The 22993-nt window shown below is 36.2% G+C and overlaps 1 protein-coding gene across 2 annotated transcripts in view; it reads left to right on the top strand.

Moving 5' to 3' along the window:
- Positions 1-22993, top strand: part of OSBPL8 (oxysterol binding protein like 8) — a 73670-nt gene that overhangs the window by 30992 nt on the left and 19685 nt on the right. For both annotated transcript variants that reach the window (XM_068972232.1, XM_068972231.1), the window contains exons 2-12: positions 270-340; positions 6026-6103; positions 7863-7964; positions 9133-9336; positions 10762-10846; positions 12428-12599; positions 15234-15471; positions 16028-16212; positions 19632-19713; positions 19994-20092; positions 21746-21842. In XM_068972232.1, the coding sequence (XP_068828333.1) occupies positions 270-340; positions 6026-6103; positions 7863-7964; positions 9133-9336; positions 10762-10846; positions 12428-12599; positions 15234-15471; positions 16028-16212; positions 19632-19713; positions 19994-20092; positions 21746-21842 (1413 nt within the window). The remainder of the gene's footprint in view (positions 1-269; positions 341-6025; positions 6104-7862; positions 7965-9132; positions 9337-10761; positions 10847-12427; positions 12600-15233; positions 15472-16027; positions 16213-19631; positions 19714-19993; positions 20093-21745; positions 21843-22993) is intronic.

Raw genomic sequence — 22993 nt, 5'->3', positions numbered from 1 at the left:
GAGGCATTTATCTTATGTTGATGGGTTCAGGGAAAGACACCAGCGCCTCTGTAAGCCTTGATTTATTCTAAAGAATTACTAGAGATGACCCCAAGTAGTTTTTAAACTATAATAGTTTAAAGCTGTATGTTGAATCTAGGTTTCTTGCACTGATACACATCACATATTGTATAATGTATATTTGAAACTGAATAACTTATGTGTATTTGCTTTTTATTACCTGTATATGTTCAAATGTGGTAATACTGAAATAATGACTGTATTTTAAGGTTTTGAAAGAGGAAAGGAAGATGTTTCTCAAAATAAAGATGAATCTTCACTTTCTATGTCAAAGAGCAAGGTAAGCATATTGTCCTCAAGTATATGATCATAATATTTTTCTAACATTTAAGATGAGTGAACTAACACCAAAATCTTATCAGATTTTTACAGAATGTATTTATGTTGGTATATCTAAACCAGGTAGTATTTATGAGAAAAGGAACACTCCCCTGGGGCTGGTTTAGATGCGTTGGTTATTCGGAAATATAGCCAGTTGGTAACCAGGGTTCTCTCCTGAGTGATACTGTACTGGTGTGTCTGCTGCAGCACACATCTCAGACTTAAGTCTGAGGCTTCTGTCTGGAGAAACAGTCAGGGTTCTTTTCTGTTTTTTAAGTTTTAAGTGTTTGGGGTTCATTCAAATGACTGTCAAAAACATGTACATTTTAACAGTTAAAGACCAAATATCTTTTACTATAGCAGCATGCAACTGAAAACCAGTTTCTTAGAATAAAACAGAGTTCCTTAAATTAGTAGTTTTCAGATTGGGTCCTTGTATATATTCTTGGGCTTCCCTAGTAGCTCAGATAGTAAAGCATCTGACTGCAATGCAGGAGACCCAGGTTCAATCCCTGGGTTGGGAAGATCCCCTGGAGAAGGAAATGGCAACTCACTCCAGTATCCTTGCCTGGAAAATCCCATGGACAGAAAAGCCTGGCAGGCTGTACAGTCCATGGGGTCACAAAGAGTCGGACACGACTGAGTGACTAACACATATATTCTTAGGTCTGTTGAGAATTTTTTCTCTAAGAGTACTATTCAAATTTGAGAAGTGCTGGGTGATGCATAGGCTTTCCTATGGGTTTGTAATTCACCAGATTTTCTATAATTTGTCAATGGATTTGACTTTTGACTTATCTCTGGTCAGGTTTAGTAGCAGAAGAAGCTTTTTTGTTTATGGACTCAAACTTCAATGACTAAGAAAATCTGTTTCTTAAGCTAGTGAATTCTCTGCTGTTCTTAGAATAGGCTTTGCTTGTAAAACTGGACATTTTTTGTTCTGTTCTTAAGAGTGGTTGAGTCAGAGGATTCCGTGATGTGTTATACAAATTTTATTCACACTTAACTTTTCATTACATAAAAGTCCATCCTCTATTTAATATGGGTAAAAGTATATAAGGTGAGAGTTTAGTGCCATACTTTGTATGTATAAAATACAAAGAGAAATACATGAGAAATGCCTTAATCACTTTACGTAAGATGCGTAATTAACAAGGAGATAGTTTATCTTGGTTCTGCCATGATTTGAAATGCAGTGAAATTTATGGAATTTTAAAAACCTATTTTCACGCAGTTAATACGAGCATTGGTGAATGTATGTTTAATTGGTATTCCTACTCAGAAGCCTAAACTCCATACCTACCTGCCACAGCCTCCCAGTCTCCTAACAGGAGAATGGGGGAGGGGCAGAAGGGGTCGGGAGGAGAGGGAGCCTGGAAAGGGAAGCAGTGCGGATTCATGAAAAACAAGGAAACTAGACTGCACCTCGAGTGTAGTAGCACTGAATTGTATATGAGCTTTAAAATTAGAAATCTGGTTCCTCAGTTGCACAAGCCACATCTCAATAACTCACTAGCCATATGTGGCTAGTGGCTACCATATTTAACCATTCAGATATAGAATATTGCTGTTATTCAGAAAGTTCTACTGGACACCAAGCACTCACTACTTTAAGGTTAAAAAAGTGAGTTTGAATCTTGATTCTCATACTTTGCCTAAGATTTATTAGCTGCTAATTACAATGATATTAATAACTAGTTTGTATTAAGAGCTTGCTAAGTGTCATTTTAACTCTCTTAACAATACTAGAAGACAGGTATTATTGGCCCCATTTTTTAAATGAAGCTTAGAGAAGTTAGATAGCTCTCCAAGGGTCAAAGTGTTAGAGCTAGAATTCACAGTGGCTTCAGTTTTCTTCTCTGTACAAAGGAGATAAAATCTAACTCACAGATTGTGATACTGTAAGTGCCTGACAAAGTACCTGGTTAATAATAGGTGTTTGAGAACTCATTTTCCTTCCTTTGAATAAAGAACTACAGTGAATGAATGGGCTTCTTGGTGTGGTAACTATTTAGTGTAAGTAAAATTGTACTCGTTTTGTTTTCCAAGAGCTGAATCTTATTGATTCTTAATCTCAGTTTATTCTGTTACCTTAAGAGATACAGTCACTAGCTTGTCCTTGAATAGTTTAACATATATTCTACTTTATTACTTTTCGGAAGAATCCTAAAATGTATGCATTTATATCAAGCCTTATTCTCATGAAATTAGGAAGATTTTGTTCTTACCTAAGTAACTTTGGAAAGCAATCTTGTTATTCCTTCTATGATTGATCTGTATAACTGAGGCCATTAAATAATTTTAACCTTATACTTTAATGAATTTGATGCAAAAAGTATCAATACTGTCATTTAGGTAATTGATTTTGCAGTTAAGTGTTATTTCTTAGAAATACATAATTGAGACCAATCGGCACAACCCTTCTTTACCTTAGCCCCTACCATTTTAGAAATAAAAGCAGTTCCTGTTTCTTATGCATCCTGTAAATGAGTGAATTGAAGAAGGCAGTTAATCAGATCACCTCTTCCTTTTAGCATTTTAAAATTGATTTGTAATTGTCTGTCTCAATGAAAGGAATTGCCAGCATGAATAATATTTCTAGTGGGGTAAAAGGATCCTCTTACAAGGATAAGGAGTTTCTGAGCTGAGATCTCATGACTTGTTTCTCCAGTCATCAGTCTCCTTGCCTGAAGGTTTGCTAAGTCATCTATCACTTGCTATAAAAAATATGTTTACTTGGACATTAAAAAAAAAACCTTTCCAAATCCAAAATATCTGATAGAATCATAGTAACATCATTATTGCTATTATTCTTATGTCTACAGTATTTTAGTTTTCAAAGCAAGTCGAAAGTGTTCTAGTTATATTAATGTTCCATTTATCTGAAGATTATATTTTTGTCAACACTTGCAATCTAGGAGATAGTCACAAATCTGAAACACAATATATATCAAGTACGGTGTTAAACACATCGTGCACACTGCCTCATTACCCAAAGCAACGCTATGAGTTAGTAGGAATATCCTTATTTTATAAATAAGGCAATTAGACTGGAAGAGAATATCTTCCCATAGTCACACAGCCCATAAGGTGTCATCATTAAGACAGTGGTCAGTAAGGTTATCAAAGAAGGAAACTTAGTTTAATAAGATGTTTCCAATAGTCACACAGCCCAATGTCATCATTAAGACAGTGGTCAGTAAGGTTATCAAAGAAGGAAACTTAGTTTAATAAGATGTTTCCAATAAAAACAGTTTCTGATTCTTGATGTTTAAAAGGTAACTTGTTGATTCATGAGACTTAGTATTACGTTGAAAAGAATATAGAACTTGGTCACTGGATTTCTTTTCTTTCCCCCAAACTAGCTCACTGTATGGCAGGATTTCTTGAAGTATGTGTGCTGTAATTTAGCAAGCTCTTGGTATAGCCATTTGGCCTCCTGGTCCCTTAGATACCAGAATCATTTAGGAACCTCCAAGCCAATCTTGTCATGTCTAGGGAAATAGATTTCCTGTTGTTCATAAAGATGAGTCTTAAATTTGAGCCTGAGATTCTGTATGAATAGTTGTAAAAAGATGAGCAATAAATGTAGTGAGAGGGCTAAGAGCATGGCACTGAGAATTGGGCCAGCAGAGTACACATCCCAGGTCACCTGCTTATGGCTCTGTGACTTTGGAAAGTTGTTTAATCTGTTAGTCTTAGTTTCCTAATTAGCAGAAGAAACTGCTACTGTCTCATAAGGTGGCTTTGAGGATTGAAAGAGGCAGAACACGTAAAGTATTTATTATACTACTTGGTGAAGAGTCAAACAACCGTTCATTTTCACTAACTTTTAAGTTAATACTATGGAAATTCTTTACTTAATAGTATCTAAAGAATACATTATAATACACATTCCCTATTAAGCTGTGGGAAATAGAAACCATTATATTCCTCTGACAGTAGCTGTGTCATCTTTGAGTTTCCAGCAGCAAGGAGAGGACAGAAACCTGTTTGGCTTGATGACTTTTGTGAAATGGTTTTGATATCACAGTATATCTTGTCATCATGAAAGTAAGCCGTGTGATGTTTCAAGTGCAGTTCTCAAAGGAGTAACTTTAACAAAAATTTAATTAGGTTAATCCCCACCTTCTACATTGAGTGTAGTTTGCAGTTCCCTTCCAGTTCAGCCGTTTATTTTACCATCAGCATAATAATTTGTATTTTGTACTAAATAGCAGAGGCATTTTTTAAGAGAGATGAACTGCCAATGCTAGTTTCATTTTGATAATTCTGAAGGTGTTCATTGAGCCCTTGCTTTACTAAGTTACTTAAGTTGTGTCCAACTCTTCACGACCTTATGGCCCATAGCCTGCCAGGCTCCTCTGTCCATAGGATCCTCCAGACAAGAATACTGGAGTGGGTTGCCATGCCCTTCTCCAGGGGTTCTTCCTGACCCAGGGAACAAACCCAGGCCTCTTACGTCTCCTGCATTAGCAAGTGGGTTCGCACCACTCGCGCCACCTGCAAAGCCCAAATTAGCCCAGGTGCTGTCTGGCTGCAGCTGTTGAACAGGCATGGTGCTGTGCTCGTGGTTCTTCAAATTGAGTGAGGGAGTTTATTTCCCAGTGTTCTTCCTCCTTGATCACATCTAGTGATATTATGCAGATCTGGCCATTTAAACACTTGAAAGCTACCATTTCAGTCAAGTCCCATATACTTTCTTGGCCCTAGGAGTAATGCTGTGTACTTGAAGTACCTTCTCCCATGTCTAACAACAGATAAAAATGAAATTCATAGGACAGTGAAGGAATACGTTCACTTTTATTGTTCCAGTATTTATAGAAGCAGCTTTTAGTTTTATGTTCTTCTACTCTGGTAGAAGAAAGTCGTCTCCTTGGAAGAGGACTGGATTAACAGCACTAGGTTCTGATCCCTGCTATTGATTGATTATTTAGAAAATCAATGTCCATGAGCCTCCCTTTCATGATTTGTAAAATGGAGATAAAACCACTTGTAATGCCTGTTTTTCAAGATTCTTACAAGGATCAAATTGAAATATCAAGTATAAGCAAAATCAGGAAACAAGTTTGAGGCATTAATATTTATTTTTTGAGGCACTGGATAGTTAGAAAGAAGTGCTGGGAATATTGTTTTTTAAACACTATACAAATTAGGGTATTTCAGTACTAGTTTCTAAAGATGTTTGTATCTACACCCTTTGGAGAAGGAATAGTAACAGGGCAGTGTTTGCAGCAATTTGCTAGTTTTTTCGTTTTTAGAATATTTCAGTCTAAAAAATTACACTGCTTTGGACTTTGTCCTAAGAATTATTTTGTATAAAATAACTATATTCTTTAGAAGTACTCTGAAAAACAGAATGCAGAGATTTTCAAATGATCTTGTTTAACCTTACATTGTACGCTGATTTATTGACAGGTTTTTATTTTTGTGTTTCTGTGGCTTTAATGTGGATTAGTTTTCAAACCCAAGTACTGTATAAGAAAAATCAGTATTTGGAAATTGGTATTTGCCTGAAATCACAGTAGTGAATGGGAAGGTCACAAACATAATTTGAACATCAGTTTTATGTGCCATATGTATGTGGAGAATGAGTGACAGTTTTAATTATTATTTCTCTTTTCTTCCTGCCTGTGTGGTTTAGTCTGAATCTAAACTTTATAATGGCTCAGAGAAAGACAGTTCAGCTTCAAGCAAGCTTACAAAAAAGGAATCTCTCAAGGTTAGTTTCCACAGTTATTTTATAACTAATGTTACGCTTTACCTGTGCTTTTGAAAGTGGGCTAGTAAGATAAAGAAAGAAGTATTTGTATTCCTAAAGGAAAAAAAAATGTTAATGTTTGTGTTTGCGTGGCATGCTGGAGTCAGCTGAAAGGGCTTTCTGATGACGTCCCAGCGCTACTCTGCCCTCCGTGGGAGGGGGGCTGAGGACTGGATGTCTGCACAGGTGTGCTATGGAACACCTGGTGGGACGCTCTCTGCCCTTTGAACTTAGCGTTTACTGGCTGCTAGGTCATGGGCTGAATTTGGTCCACAGGTAGATACATTTTGTGTGACCTACACAATGTCTTAAACATTTGAGCCAACAATTACAGGTCCAGGTCTCTAGCTTCCCTTAAGAAATGGGTAACACTGGACGTGCCTTCCAGAATGGCCACAGACCCTGGAGCTAAGGAGCGCATGCTTTCTGATTGACTCTTGATTCCCATACAGTCTGTTTTGCCACCCCCCCGCCCTTTTCCATATCTGATCCCTTATGCATTTACATTTATAATCATGTATTAAATCTGTTAATTCACTTATGCACGTTAATAAAGACCAAAGTCTAAATATTTTTTTTACTGTGTAATTATTAAAATTTTGTTGTGTGTATGTAGTCTCTTTACCATTAAGTGCAACTAGGACAATTTTGTGTTTTACTTTAGGAAAAATCACTGAAAGGTTATCTTCTATTCATAAGCAACGCAAAGTAATAAATAATAAGACTGCTCCACTACTGCTTTCCCAGAGTATCTGAGAAGTGACTTAGGAAGGGTAAAACTTTGATAATTTGAATGTATTAATTTCACTGTTGTGGTTTCTTAATTATTTATTTATATCTTATGTATCAGTGTCAGGAAAGAGAGCAAGATTGCCAATCCTAAATAGTTATAGCATTGCTGTGGTATGAAAAACTGACAACAGAGTAATTACCATCAGCAAGAGAGTATATTAAGAAAAATAATAGGAGCAGCGTAGCATGGTGGTTCAGACATGTCTTTTAGGGCCAGTCTGCTTCTGTTTGCATTCTGCTTCCACGACTCAGCGATGTGGCACTGAGCAGTCTGCTCTCTGTGTATCAGGTTTCCTCATCTAGGGAATAAGGAGAATTATAGTCCTACTTCCCAAGGTTATTGTAAGTATTAAATGCGGTGATACATGTAAAGTGCTTATAGTAGGGACAGGTACACAGAAGGTGTCCAGTAAATGTTACCTCTTATTGTTTTATTCATAGGAAGAATCCTTTGTAGCAGTTAAAAGAATGAGGTAGGCAAAGAATGGAAATAGAGTTGAAATACTCCAAGCAATATTGGAGAACCTTTTTTTATGTGTTAGAAAAAGCAAAAGCAAACACAAAAGCTATGTATTTGAAAAGACCTGAGTGTATAGTTTCCTGAACATTATAGTGTTTTCCTGCAGGTTAACAGTGATCAATTCTGGGCATCAGAATAGGAGAAGGTATATTAAAAATGGTTTTTAGCTTTTGTTTTGTTGAAATTTTTACCAAGAGTTTATATTCATGTATTGTGTAACTTTAAAAGGGTAAAATTCTTTAAAAAAAAAAAAGCTCTTCTGTCCTAAGATGCTATAATTCTAAAAGAGGTTTAAAATTTTATTTTACAGTGTAAAATTTTTACATTCCATAAAGTTAAAAAATGGAGAAGAAATTGCCTGTTTCTAATGAATTTTTTATTTATTTTTCTATGATTTCTGTAAAATAGGTACAAAAGAAAAATTACCGAGAAGAAAAGAAAAGAGCCACAAAGGAGTTACTCAGCACAATCACAGATCCTTCTGTTATTGTTATGGCTGACTGGTTGAAGGTCAGTTTGTATTGTCTTGAATTCAGATTGCTGGATATCTACCAACTGGCATAGGAAAGCCCAGAGTGCACCTGCCTAAAGCCTGCAAGACAAAAAAACTCTAGGGTGATTTTTTTCACTGACGAAGAAGCCATTAATTGTATCCCAGAAGGTCTGTGTTCTGATCTTAAGGGAGAGCAGGAACCTGAATGTTGGCTCTCTTGACTGTAACATCAAATACGGATAGCAGTGCTTTTTAAAAAGCTTTGTGATGATATTTGTGACAGGACATAGTCTAATCAATGTGAAGTGAAGAAATATTCTGTGTGCTGTTCAAATTCTCATTTAGTATGATTGTAGACTTGGTGTATATGCATTTTGGTGAAGATATGAGACAAAGTTAGTGTAAAAGTTGTCATTTGAAAAGCTTCAATTTTCCAAAAAACATACATATTGCTATTTCCATATCTTATTCTTTTAGCCTCTGGTTATTCCTACTTATTTTTATTTCCATTTCTGTCATTCTAGTCACTCTGTTTTCTGTATCAGTATTATTTGTAGGATACTCGGTAGGAATTTTTTAGACTAATGCTAACTTTGAGAATGATCTTGTAAGACCCTGACTCTCAGAAAGTTTCATTACCCGGCTTTCACCTAAAAATCACCCCAGCCCTGGAAAGCTTTTCTCTTTCCCCAAGGGTAGGTACAGCCTTCAAACTAAAATCTTTGTGAGATCTATCATGGAAGTCCTCTTACTAAAATGGGAGTCTAGTGGTATTTCCTTGACAGTTCAAGTAGTACTGAGGTCTTCTTGCCTGCTATTCTGAAAACACCTTTGGACTTACATTGGCTCTACTTACTAATCTTTAAGCTCCAGATCTTGGTACTGGGAAAGTATGTTTTAATGGCCCCTGACCTGGCCAGGAAAGTTAGGATTCTTTTGAAAATGTTGATGTGATGCAGTCTCCCACTAGAATTTAAGTTCCTTGGAAGTAGCAGCCATGCTGTTTTCACATTTATTTGTAGTGCTGGCTAATTAGTAGCTTAACGAATATACATCTAGTGAATTTAAAATGTACATTGTTTGAAAATTTTAGATGAAAATACCCTATTTGCCTCTATTCATTTAGTACCTTGTGAAGCAGAAAAACAGACCTTTATTTCTTAAAATAAACTTATCTTTTTGTAGATTCGTGGTACCCTAAAGAGCTGGACCAAATTGTGGTGTGTGTTGAAACCCGGTGTGCTGCTGATCTATAAAACCCAGAAAAACGGTCAGTGGGTAGGAACAGTCCTTCTGAATGCCTGCGAGATCATTGAACGTCCATCAAAAAAGGATGGCTTCTGTTTCAAACTTTTCCATCCTCTGGAGCAGTCTATTTGGGCAGTGAAGGTAAGTAAGCACTTGTTACACAGGCGAAAAGTAAGGGTGACAGTCTGTGAGTAGAACTGAGCCACGTCAGTGAGTGGCTGACGAGCGGTTGCTGTCCTCTGCCAGAGCTTTCTTTCTGTCCGCAGCCCCGTTGTTCCTCCTCCTGTCTCTGCCCACAGTGAAATGTGCACCACAGTGCTTAGTTCATTTTACCTCTAAGATCAAACTTTTTTTTACTTTATTTTTATTGTATTTTATTTTAATTAAGATCAAACTTAAAAGTTTCTCCAGAAAATGTTTCTCAAATTTATGTTGTTCCCTATTCTCTCTTGTCTGTGGGGATTGTTTCTACTATTCTTTTAGTTTGCAATTACTAGCTTTGCTTTGTAATAGTGTATCTGGTTTACTGTGACTGTTTTTCTCTTGATCAATTTGTCAGACTCCCTAGAACAGAAGCTGCCTTTTCTTTTGGTGGTCTTTCCTGCAGGGATGTAAACTTGTGACTGGAAGCCTGTAAACAGAAGGGGTCTTATTTACTCTTGAGAGGCACCTTTCTTGGAAGATGGAGCTCTAATGCTTTTATAACTAAAAAGCATGACTGTGGTCACTCCTATGAATAGGAACAGAATAATGTTTGTAAATTTCTTCTTTGTGTCAGGGACTCTTTTCAGCATACTATATGGAATCTTTTTTTAAATTCTCCTACCTGTAAGGAGGATACAAATTTCTCCTATTACCCAGATAAAGAGATTGAGGCCTAAAGAAGTTACTTAAGTAGTTTTTCTAGTATGGAGTCATACAAGATTGAAACCCAGGCAGTTTGACTCATGGGCCTACCCTATAGTGGTTCTAGGAACTGGACTGTAAATTATAAAGCCATTTGAAAACACCCAGGGGATACTGTAGGATTTGTTGAAATCATATTGATTTGTTTCTACTTTTTTCATTTTGAATGTTCCTCCTTACTTCCTGAGGTGTATGCTTCTTAAACTCCGTTTTATTCTTTGACAACTTAAAAATTATTTTTCCCCAGACCTAGTAAAAGTTCATTTCTCTCTTTCTGATATTTCCAGCTGTTTCTTTAGGCTTCCAGAAATTTAGTATTTCTTAGCTAGTAGTTTTTGTAGTGTGGAAATTCTCCATTAAATTAAAATTTGGTCTAGTATGTTAAATTTTAGGCTTTTTAAAAATATGTAAACCATCTGCAGAGATAATATTAAGTGTTAACTATAAATTCAGTTTTCTGGTAAGGAAGTTAAGTTTGGTGGAAGAGGAAAGCTTTCCTGACTGCTTGACATTTGCTCTCAAGAAGCATGAAATTAACGCTTGCTTGCTTTTAAAAATTATAATCTATGCCTTACTTAGTTTATTACAGATATAATGAATAAAATAAAGTTGAAATCTCATAATACTATACACCATTTAATTGTTATTTTGCTTTTTAAGGGTCCAAAAGGTGAAGCAGTTGGATCAATAACTCAGCCCTTACCTAGCAGTTATTTGATCATCCGAGCCACTTCAGAGTCAGATGGTAAATAGAAATAATGGATTGGATTTTGATCCTAATTTTTAAGGGTTTATTTCATATATGACTGTGTTTTCCTTTGGGAAATTTGTCTTTAGTATGGAATTTCAGTAAAGGTATTACAATCATAAATTATTTAGAACACTAAATATTTATATCATCAACTTGATTGACAAACAGGGAAATCTGATAGAAAGGGAGCATTGTATATTGAGTGATAAATTAGCACCCTGGAGTTTCCGCTCCATCTTTCATGACATATCAACACTCTCTTGGCTTGGCTAGTGTTCTCTGTGGTAATTCATTGTTTTGTCATTTTAGAAGTACATTTAATACTATTTATATTTTATCATTAAATGTTAACATGAGACACCATGTGCATTGTTTTTCTTTACGTAAGACATTCAAATGCGAGCTTCTCTTATGTACTTAATATTTACTTCTTGAGGCAAACATAGGGAGGGTGTAACTTATATGAGAGCAAGTCATCTTTAAAACCTTAATAACTGGTAATGGATTTTTTTTCCCCAACTTTTATGTTTTATAGTTTAGACCATCTTAGCTTATGTAACTTTCTAAAGTTCCCTTTCACTAGATGATTATTTTTTAAATTAAAATATCATATGCATGCATTTTCATTATGAAAATGATTTATTTGGCTGATTTTTTAGCATATCTTGAAACAAATATATATGACTTCTCAGAGCAATTAACATTTTTTTTCTGCTAATGCTCTGAATTTTAATTTCAAAAATAGTTAGTAGGAGAGGAGGACTGAATTGGGAGTTTGGGATCGACATGTACACACTCCTGTATTTAAAAAGGATAACAAACAAGGACCTACTGAATGGCACAGGGAACTCTGCTCAACATTCTATAACAACCTAAATGGGAAAAGGTTTTGAAAAAGAAGAGATATTTGTATATGTACAGCTGAATCACTTTGTTGTACACCAGAGACACAACATTGTAAATCAACTATGCTGCTAACTGCTAAGTCACTTCAGTCGTGTCTGACTCTGTGTGACCCCAACAACTATAGTCCAATATAAAATAAAATTTTAAAAAATATATATAGTCAACCACGCATTAAAAAATTAAGTTGTTAATGTTTCTCCTGACTAATATGACAATAACATTATTTGTACAGGCATTTTTCTGACTTAAAATTGAGGTGCTAAACCTGGAATAGATGTCTTAGCAACAACAAAATATTAGTTTGTTTCCTAGTAGAAACGTAATTCTTAGGTAATTTTATGTACCTTTTTGATATCTTCAAATTATACTATGTATTAACATTCGAAGGTTTTAAAAATTAAGTACACTTATTTTAGATTAAGTGTATATCCTAATGTGCATTAATGCTATTTATTTACCAGTGGTTCTAGATATTTAGAATGCAAAAAGCATTTATTATACTGAAGAATTGCATTAAGCAATCCTGGAAGAATTTCATATTCTAATTAGCTTTTATAGTACATGTTTCTGAGAGAAATAATATGTTCAAAAGTTAACTGTGATAAATTGTTGGATGCTAGTTTTTCTAGTTCCTTGAGTTACACTGCTTTTGAATCTGTGCTCTTCTAGGAAGGTGCTGGATGGATGCTTTGGAGTTGGCTTTGAAATGTTCTAGTCTTCTTAAACGTACAATGATCAGGGAAGGGAAAGAACATGACCTGAGCATCTCATCAGAGAGCACACATGTGACCCTGTATGGCTTATTACGTGCTAACAATCTCCACAGTGGTGACAATTTCCAGTAAGTAGATATTGTCACTCATACGGTGATTATTTTCAAGACTGTGTTATTCACTAGGTCAGTCGGCAAGCCGAGAATTTTTGTATGATATTTAGGACTGAAACCTGTCTGCTTCAAACCCCTTTGTGTGCTTGCTCAGGCACTCAGTCATGTCTGACCCTTTGCAACCCCATGGACCGCAACCCCATGGCCCGCAACCCCGTGGCTCCTCTGTCCATGGAATTTTCCAGTCAAGAATACTGGAGTGGGTTACCATTTCCTACTCCATTAAACCCCTATGGCCTGGTTTAAAATTTGTTTAGTTGCTACGATGAGGTGTAGAAAGTTCTTTGATTTTAGCTAATGTGAATTACTCGTTCTTTCCTAAATACAACCATGCTAACAATCTTGTCTTTGTGTATGGTGTTCCCTCCATTAAGAACGATTTCTAGTCCTCCTTGCTTTTTTTCTATCATACTCCTGTGTCTTCTTCAAGGCCAATCTCAATCTCAAATACTATATGTGAAGCCTTTCTTGCCTTATAAAAATGAGATGTAATTCATCCTTCTATTGCTGCTCTATAACACTGTTGTTTTGTTTTGTTTTGTTTTAAATGGGACTTGGCTTATTCTACCTGGTCTTTGTGGAATTCTTCTGTTATATGGTATTTCAAGTGTGAACTGAATCCTATTTTGGGGTTTTTTTCCCCTGAAGCATTTGTTGTAGTTACTAGTAAAACAATGTTTCTCCAAGGAAAGAAGAGGTTCAGAGGGTCGCTGTGGTTCAGATCTCTTCCATTGCTTTGCGAGAAAAATGGACCTCCCCGTTTCCTCCCTGGCCCAGCCCTTGGCTTCTCTGTAGTCACTTACTCATATCGGCATTGAGGTTATTCTCCTCAAAGTTGAGCCGCTTCTCTCCTCACCTCCCTGTAACTGGAACTGAACTTTTTCCTTCATTTTCTTTTGACTGTTTTTCTTTACTCTCTTTTAAAACTACCATTACCTGATCTTTTACATGCTTTCTTTGTAGATCTATTAATGTAACCTGTAGCTTTATTTTTGGAAAAGGAAATGGCAACCCACTCCAGTGTTCTTGCCTGTAGAATCCCATGGATAGAGCCTGGCGGGCTACAGTCCATAGGGTCACAAAGCGTCAGACACACCTGGAGTGACTGAGCAGCGTAGCTTTGTTTTATCCAAGTATAGGAGCGTGAATGAGACAGGATGTGGGGGAGGGAGGTGCAGCTGATATAGGAATGGATTTTTGCGGGGGCTTCTTCCCCTGGTCTTATTGAATACCAGGTAATCCTTAAATCCTCTTATGTGGGGATCTTAAAAATTCATCTGCTTCACACATGTATTCATTAAAAATTTTTGAGCCTCTTTTCTTTGTATGTAATTGGATAATATAAATGTTGGACATGTTGAAGAAGCAGTGGTTTCTGGACATACAGATGGTCAGCCAAGCATTTAAAAGCAAGCATGGGAAATCATCAAATAGAAGTGATGATGAAGTCTTGGAACTGGATAGCTTGCCAAAGGGGGAGAGAGGATAAAACAAAATAAAAGGGAAAGTAAAAACCACACTGTGAGGGGTAAAGGAGAGACTGAATCGTAAGAAAGCAAAGACAGGAATTTTAGACTTAATGTTCTTTAAAAATATGTGATTGTAAAGGATAAGAAAGGAAATAGCCAGTATTCAAAAAAATGAATTTGTATTAGGAGTTCTCTGATTAAACGTAGGAAGATTTTTAAAAATAGACACTAAAATAAGAATCAAATGGAGCTTCTAGGGCCTGTTACCTACCTCAGCATTATTAAAGTATCAGTCATATATAATGGCACCACGTAGTCATTCGTAAAGAGCTTTATAAAATTTTCATACCAAATGAAATGCACAGGTACTTTATCAAATAAGAAATTTCTAAAACAAAAAATTGATTTTGGAAATGATTTGTTTAATTATTTCATTTTTATGCAGATTAGCAACCCTAATCATGTAAGTAAGAATAAGGTTGGATATAGCAGTTTAACAATTTTAGGCTGAAAGTTCATTTCCTTAAGCTGAAATTTCCATTTCTAATTCTTCCTGGATTTTTTTCCAAGGTTAAACTTATCAATCAAGTATTAAATCAACATAATTGCCTCATATGTTTTCTCCTTTATTTTTGGAATTTTTATGAGTGAATCTGGAGACCTTCACAGGTAGAAAGTCATAATTCATTTGTGTTCACTTGAGAATCTGGTGGTCTTGATCTGAAGTTTTTCTTTAGACCAGAAGTGATAGGTTGATTCAAATATTCAAGTGATGTTTGTAAAACTAAGAAAAAATTATAGCAAGAAATAGTCTAAAATTTTTGTTTTGAAAAATTTAGACCTAAAGGATTGAGAAGTAAAGAGCTTAGAGTGTCATCTTTTAATATTTTCCAAGTTTTTGTTTCTCTATGCCCCCATTTATCTGTGAAGTGAGAATAATCATTTTACTTATCTCATAGGGCATTTTTACAATTAAATGAGTTAAACTATATATATAAAACACTTAGAATGGTGTCCAGCACATAGTAAATTCTCAGTAAGTGTTACATATCATACTTACTTATAAATTAAATATCCTTGACCTCCTTTATCCTTTCTGCTAATGATTCTTTCCCTTAAGGTTAAATGATAGTGAAATTGAACGACAGCATTTTAAGGACCAAGATATGTATTCTGATAAATCTGATAAAGAAAACGATCAAGAGCATGATGAGTCTGACAACGAGGTGATGGGGAAGAGTGAGGAAAGTGACACAGACACGTCAGAAAGGCAGGATGACTCATACATTGAGCCTGAGCCTGTCGAGCCTTTAAAGGAGACCACCTACACTGAGCAGAGCCATGAAGAACTCGGAGAGGTAACAGCTTGTGATGTTCAAAGGTTTTTACTTTCTGTGAACTTATAGATGAAATTGAAGATATTTGTATGACTTATTGCTTATTTTCTTAAAAGAGAATAGTATTCATATAATACTTATTTTAAACAGCTAAACATATATACTCATACAAATGCCAGTATAGTATATTGAATTTAAAGTTTCTATTATCTTATTTCTTTTGAAATAAGATACTCCTTGATATTATTGCCAGATACAAAGTAAACTGCAGGGAAGTGTGAATTTATAACTTTCCTGTTGCTAAGGCATAGAAGTAAACATAGTCTAAATAGAGTATGATATTTTTAGAATGGATTCTTTGAAAATATCATTCACTTTAGTGTCTCTTGCAACTACCCTTTTACTAAATTTTATAGCTATTGACTAATTGCCTAATGGGTTATTTTCATATTTTGAGAATGCTCAGAATAATCCTATAGTAAATTATTTTTTTTCTGCATTAGCTTTCTTATCTATATACATATCCATGCGTCTGAAATGAATACAGTATTTCAGTATTTTTTGTTAATTGCAAAAGGCAGGGGAGGCATCTCAAACAGAAACTGTATCTGAAGAAAATAAAAGCCTTATCTGGACTTTGCTGAAACAAGTTCGTCCTGGCATGGATCTATCCAGGGTGGTCCTGCCTACATTTATTTTGGAACCCCGTTCTTTCCTGGATAAACTTTCAGATTACTACTATCATGCAGATTTCCTATCTGAGTAAGTAAATTCTCATTTCTTAAGAGATGCTTCATGGTTTTAGAGATTTTTCAGAGTGCTAATTTCAGTTGTTGGTTTCCCCGGTGGCTTAGATGGTAAAGTGTCTGCCCACAGTGCAGGAAACCTGGGTTTGATCCCCGGGTCGGGAAGATCCCCTGAAGAAGGAAATGGCAGCCTGCTTCAGTACTCTTGCCTGGAGAATCCCATGGACAGAGGAACCTAGTAGGCTGTCCATGGGGTCACAGAGTGTCAGACATGTTGTTATGCTGTACCCAAATCAAGCTCTAATGAGATCCTGTTCTCTCTTCTCCACCACTAGTATAGTTGACCTTAATAAGTATGTTTAATGCTTTGCTGTGATGTTTCAATTTATGAGGTCAAATGGGGTGATCTCAAGCTTGAGGAAGACAGGACTTCTGCCTCTGCCTTGACAGCACTGCCCTCAGAGGCTCCTGACCTGTGTACTAACCCCGCACGGGGAGAGCTGGCTGGCGTTCTCTGTTCTCCTCACCTGAGTCCTCGTGCAGGTCCTGTCCTAGGGTTTCTGCTTGTGTTTGTGCTTATCCTCTCTGTACGCAATAAGGCGTGTGCAGCTTACTGCATCCGGAACACCCGGCCAATTGCTGGCTCATGGCATAAATCCCCACTCTCTTTGTTTTTCTTCCTGCCAGCTGATCCTGGGTGTAATTCTGAAAAAGGCAGGCCTGAAAGAGGTGGAGGAGGATCTGCCTGCCTCCTTCCCAGCCGTTTCTTGGAGAACCATACTTTTCAAGGTTCCACCTGCTGCCCCCATTTCAGCAGCAGTTTCAAGGAGCTGTGTTTTCTGAGATACAAGGTTCTGGCCTTGTGACCTGATTTTTAGATTCTTCATCAATATCTGTATTCAGTTTATTAGTGAATTAGTTTATTAATGAATATTGCAAGGAAAAAAAGCATAAGCTGATTCAAAGGATAATTTATAAAACTGTGGGAGATTTTTGCAAATTAAGTCATACATTAAGTGTTAAGCTCCCTAAAAGAAAAAGAGTTCTAAACCAGTGCATGAAAATGATCAATAATTTAATAGAAAAAAGAGTGGAAGAAATGACCAGGCAGTTTAAAAATGAAGTATAGGAACAAAGAATTCTGCAGGCAAGAATACTGGCGTGGGTAACCATTCCCTTCTCCAGGGGATCTTTCCAACCCAGGGGTCGATCCCAGGTCTCTTGCACTGCAGGCAGATTCTTAAGGCTTCCATGGTGACTCAGGTGGTAAAGAATCTGCCTGCAATGCATAAGACCTGGGTTCAGTCCCTGAGTCAGGAAGATCCCCTGGAGAAGGGAATGGCTACCCACTCCAGTACTCTTGCCTGGAGAATCCCACGGACAGAGGAGCCTGGTGGGCTACAGTCCATGGGGTCACAGAGAGTTGGACATGACTGAGTGACCAACACACACAATAGAGACACGTCCTTAAACATGTAAACTTAACTTTAAATAAGAAAAGTTCAAATTCAAACCATAGTAAGATCTATTTTTCCATCCATCTCATTGACCAAAAATCTAAATGTTCTAATACCTCAGTTCTCCTTTCTTTTATCTACCCTAGAAACTTATTTCTCTCAGAATATGAGGCAGGTTCCTATGAATCACAATAAGATCTTGACAGATGCCCATTTCCCCAAATTGAGAGATGGTACTTCAGGCAACACACAGTGTTGGGGAGGTTGTGTGGGGCAGCAGGCGCTTGTAGACTGCTGCTGGCTCATCCAGACTTGCCCAGTGCCTTTGAAAGAAACTTGGCAGTATTTACCAAAATTATGTCAATGCATTCAATCCCGTGATGCAGTAATCCTACGTCTGAGAATAACTCCTACAGATACAACTTTACATATACAAAATGATACACATACAAAATTGTGGCGGCAGGGCTTAAAATAGCAAAAGATTAGATAACTCAAGTGTCCAGCCACAGTTGACTGGTTAAGTAATGTATGGTATATCCACACTAAGGAAGAGCTCTGTAGACTGATTTAGAGGGATCATCAGGACTTTATGTGTGTGTGTGAAAAAGCAAAGTACAAAAGTACAAAAGAATGCATTGTTTCCTCTCCCCTTTAGAGAAAAAGGCTATATATTATATTTGCTTCCTTATACTTTAAGAAAACTGTGCATAAAAAGAAACATTTTAAAAAGAAAGTTGCCTATGGTAGGTTAAGTAGGAAGAACATGGAGCAATGGGGCAATGGCAAGACTGTATACTTTTTATATTGCTTTGGAGTTTGAACTATGTATATGCATGTAAAGTTTTAAATAAACTTCATAAGAGAATTTAAAGCAAGAAAAGAAGAGCACAATCAGAGGGATAACTCCCGAAAAGTTCAACAACTTTAAGTTGGCACAGTTGTCAGCAAGCCTAGGCCTAGCCTCTTCCATCTCACACTGCATCTCAAAAATCACCATATTGGACCTTTAGACGTGCTTAGAGGGAGTAGTATAAATAGTTAAATTGCTGTGTTTGTGTGTATGTGTGTGTATATATATATATGTATATATATGAAACTTCTCAGATAGACTTCTGAAAAACAACACAATCAGTGTTTTGCTATGTTCCAGCAATAACAGAAGGGCAAGGGGACAGGTGAGTCATAGCTTCTAAAACTCTCTTTTAAAATGAAAATTGTCTTTATCTATTAAATTGGTAGTTATTAAATAACTCTGGAAAATCAGTTGGTAGCAAATAGGGGAGATTCAAGTCTAAAGATGGGGTTAAAACCTTTTTGATCGATATAAATTATTTTGTCTTCCATATTGGTGATTTGAAACTTCTGCATTTTATACTAGGGACTAAAAGGGCACATAGTCATGTGCTTCAGAGAGGCAATTTCATGAAAGAGGCTGATGTACTATAGCACTCACCAGCTACTGTTGATCACTTCTAATTAATATCACCAACTGAAAATAGACTAGATCAAGTGCGCATGGTCCTTTTCTGACATAAAGGACCAAAGACTTCTAATGAAATCATTAGCAAGACTGCTTGGCATTGCTTCAGCATTGCAAATGCTAGGGATCATGCAGTGTGTGAATCTCAGACTCTATTTTTATTTTTTTCAATCACAATTTCAAATAGAACTCCTGGCAATATATGGGGTTCTATAGTACCCCAGCTGAGAAACCTTGGTTTAGAGAGTTTTCAAAAACTACTTAAGCAGAGGCTGGGGCAGTATATCAAATAATAAGAAAAAGGGGGAGAAAAATAACTAGATTATGCAAAATGATTCTTGCATACTGATTGACATGGTTACTTTTACCATCTGTTTTAAATATAAATTGTATACTTTCCTGTCATTTCATATTCAGTTGTTGGCTTCATTAATATTAGGGAGACTTTGTGATATGTTCTATAAATTTTTTGCATGTTATCATTTTGTTTTTTAGGGCTGCTCTTGAAGAAAATCCTTATTTCCGTTTGAAGAAAGTAGTGAAATCGTATTTGTCAGGATTCTATAAAAAGCCAAAGGTAGAGTTTATATTTTACTTTCTTTAGCCTTATATATTTTGGGGGGGTTATCTTAGATTATTTATGAATAATTACATTGCAAGCCCTCTTTCAATTAGCAAAATTGCAAAATACTTGTTTAGACCTATATTCTGATTGAAGTCATTTAGTTTCATTTCATGTCATTATAATTTTATAAGGATAATTCTCAGATGATACAGTTAAGCCCATCTTGACTGGTTTAAGTTAGTACTTTGAATCTTCCATGTTTATGATTTGAAACTTCTATGTTTTTTACTAGGGACTGAAGAAACCTTATAATCCTATACTTGGTGAGACTTTCCGTTGTTTGTGGATTCATCCCAGAACAAACAGCAAAACTTTTTATATTGCTGAACAGGTATTAGAAATGCTTGTTATAGAAGAAAAACTGATTTGGAAGTTAAGATTTTTTTTTTTAGAGAATATTAACTCGGTAAACTCACTGTTGATTAACCTTTCTTATTAGTGAACATTTGATAAGCATTTAACCTCTTAATACTGACTACTACTAAATACCATATTTTCTTACAGTCATAGAATCCTGTGATCAAAAATAAGTCTTTATTTTTCTTGCTTTGCTCTCTGTTTTTTCTTTGGACCAGATACTTCAGTGGTTCTCCAATTCCTGAATCAAATTTGAACCCATTTCTCTAACATTCAGAGTCCTCCATCTCTTTCTAAATTTATCTCACATTGCTGGCCTTTTGGGGCTTCCCTGGTGGCTCAGCTGGTAAAAGAATCCGCCTGCCGTGTGGGAGACCTGAAGTCGGTCCCTGGTTTGGGAAGGTCCCCTGGAGAAGGGAACAGCTACCCACTCCAGTATTCTGGCCTGGAGAATTCCGTGGACCGTGTAGTCCATGGGGCCGCTGAGTCAGATACGACTGAGCGACTCGTGCTCACCTGCCTTTGTAAGCACTCCACAGTGGTCTTATTATCTGTGCATTCACAATTAGATAACCGGATACTGTACTTTTTTGCCTCATTATTTTAAATTTAATTCTCCAACCCTATTTCTTCCCAGATACTCATCTAAATAAATTCTGGCCTGCTTATCTTTCATATAGGGAGTGTAAGGAGGATGAGAATACAATGAGTTATTTGAGAAACCTTTGTCTTCCCAATAAATTTTGATGTACTCCTCAGATTGAAAGCACTTTATCTGTATTAGTTTTTTAAATGATTGCATTTTAGTTTGCTGTAATTCTTCACTAAGTTGAGAAGCTTAAGAAGTGATTAATTTTATCTTTGGCTCATTTTAGAAACCTTAAGATGTATATGTATCAAAATATTAATTATTAAAATGACATATTTGTTAAAGCTTTTGTTAGATTCTTAAGTCTATTCAGTAATTTACATGAAGAATAGCCACTGTATTAGTTATTCATTGCTGTATAACAAATTAAAACTTAATGGCTTAAGACAACAAACAGTTATTATTTCGTATAATAAGGTTAGGAATCTGAGAGCTGTTTAGCTGGGTGGTTCTGGCTCAGAATCTCTCCTGAGGTTGAGGTCAAGATGTCAGCCAGCTTTGCAATCTTCTGGAGGCTTCTAGGCTGAAGGATTCTGCTTCCGAGGTCATCACATGGCTTTTGAGAGGAGGTCAGTATCTTATCACGTGGGCCTCTCCATAGCTGGTCACAACATGGAAGCTGGCTATTCAGAGCTAATGATTTGAGAGAGATGTGCACACATCAAGATACATGCTGCCTTACAGCCTAATTTCAGAGGTGGCATACTATGACTTCCACACAAACTGACCCGGGTGCAGTGGGCACAGTGTAAACGGAGCTCATCCATTGCTGTGAATACCAGGAGGTGGGTTTCCTTGAGACACATGTTGGAGATTGGTTCCTACAATCATCAATATTTAATTTTACTGTTAAATGCTTACCAAATATTTCTTTTAATTCATTATTAGAATATACTTCTAAGACTTGAGCTTTTGATAATATCACAGTAATATGCTTATAATTATTATATTTTCATGTATGTTTCCTGTATCCAACAGGTGTCTCATCATCCACCAATATCTGCCTTTTATGTCAGTAACCGAAAAGATGGATTTTGCCTTAGTGGTAGTATCCTGGCCAAGTCCAAGTTCTATGGTGAGTCTACCCATGTCTCAATCTATACACTTTTCCAGGATGTAGTATCTTCTGGTGAGCTTTAATATAGACAATGTCTTGTACTGTTTTCAACAAGGGATTTGTATGTCATTTTAAGTATCAGTTTTACTTGGATAATGCCTTTTCGTTTTTGTTGTTTTTCTTTGCTCATTCATAAATAGAGGTTTCATCTATGTGTAAATTTACCGCAAACACCACTTATCAAAAGACAGAATAATGACTGTCCACTGTAGCTCGCCATTTTAGTCCACAATATATTTCTTTTGCCTTTAGCTCTACCAAGATTTTTTGTTTCATTTCCGTGTACCTGAGGGGTTGATCTTTTGATTTAGTCTTTGAATAGAGAGAGAGAGAATCTAAATACAGTTAGAATACTTGTCCAGAGTCCAATATTGAAAGTAATGATATTTTTACCTTGAGACAAGTAACATGCTACTAAAAACTTTTGTAAAAAAAGAAGAAGGAAAATAAAGAAATAGGTACAGTAGGAAATCTTAATCTAAAACCTGTGACAATTCAAACAAGCAGATCATCCCTTGATGCTTGCTTTGTTTGGCTTTTGAGTTTGATTTTTTTTTTTTTTTGCCTAGTTTTATATTTTGCTTGTTTCAGAGTGTGATCATTTTCTCCTGAAAGTGCATGTATTTGAGTTTTTCCCCACTGTACCCTTCATCTCTTCATGTCCCTTCCCTGACTATAGTGTAGATAGCTTTTGTGAATGTGTGTTCTACCCTTGTAGAATTTTTATTGAGTACCAACTACACAGCTCGCTTTCCAGGATTACTTGCAGCTAGCCTTCTTTTTTTCAGTATTATAGTGAATATAGTTGTGTATATCAGAGCTATCTGTTCCTTTGTAATTTGAAAGAATTTACTAAGTTCAGACTTTGTAGGGGCAGTTTTTCTGTAACTTCCTCATTTCTTCTTTGGTTATTGACTTGCTCATATAGAAACTTCTTGCTTGGAGAGTGTGATAATTTATTTTGTTTTAGGAATTGGTGCATTTTCTTGAATCTAAATTAAGCTAAATTTAATGACATCTGAGCAGAGTGTATTCCTCCTAACAAGTAGTTTCTTGACATTTTGATGTACTAAATTATCAGTTTTTCCTTTGATGGTTTTTGCTTTTGA

The sequence above is a fragment of the Capricornis sumatraensis genome, chromosome 4 (assembly GCF_032405125.1).
Source record: "Capricornis sumatraensis isolate serow.1 chromosome 4, serow.2, whole genome shotgun sequence".
Lineage (NCBI taxonomy): Eukaryota > Metazoa > Chordata > Mammalia > Artiodactyla > Bovidae > Capricornis > Capricornis sumatraensis.
The sequence above is the reverse complement of the archived record's forward strand: the minus strand, read 5'-3'. Positions and strand labels throughout refer to the sequence as shown.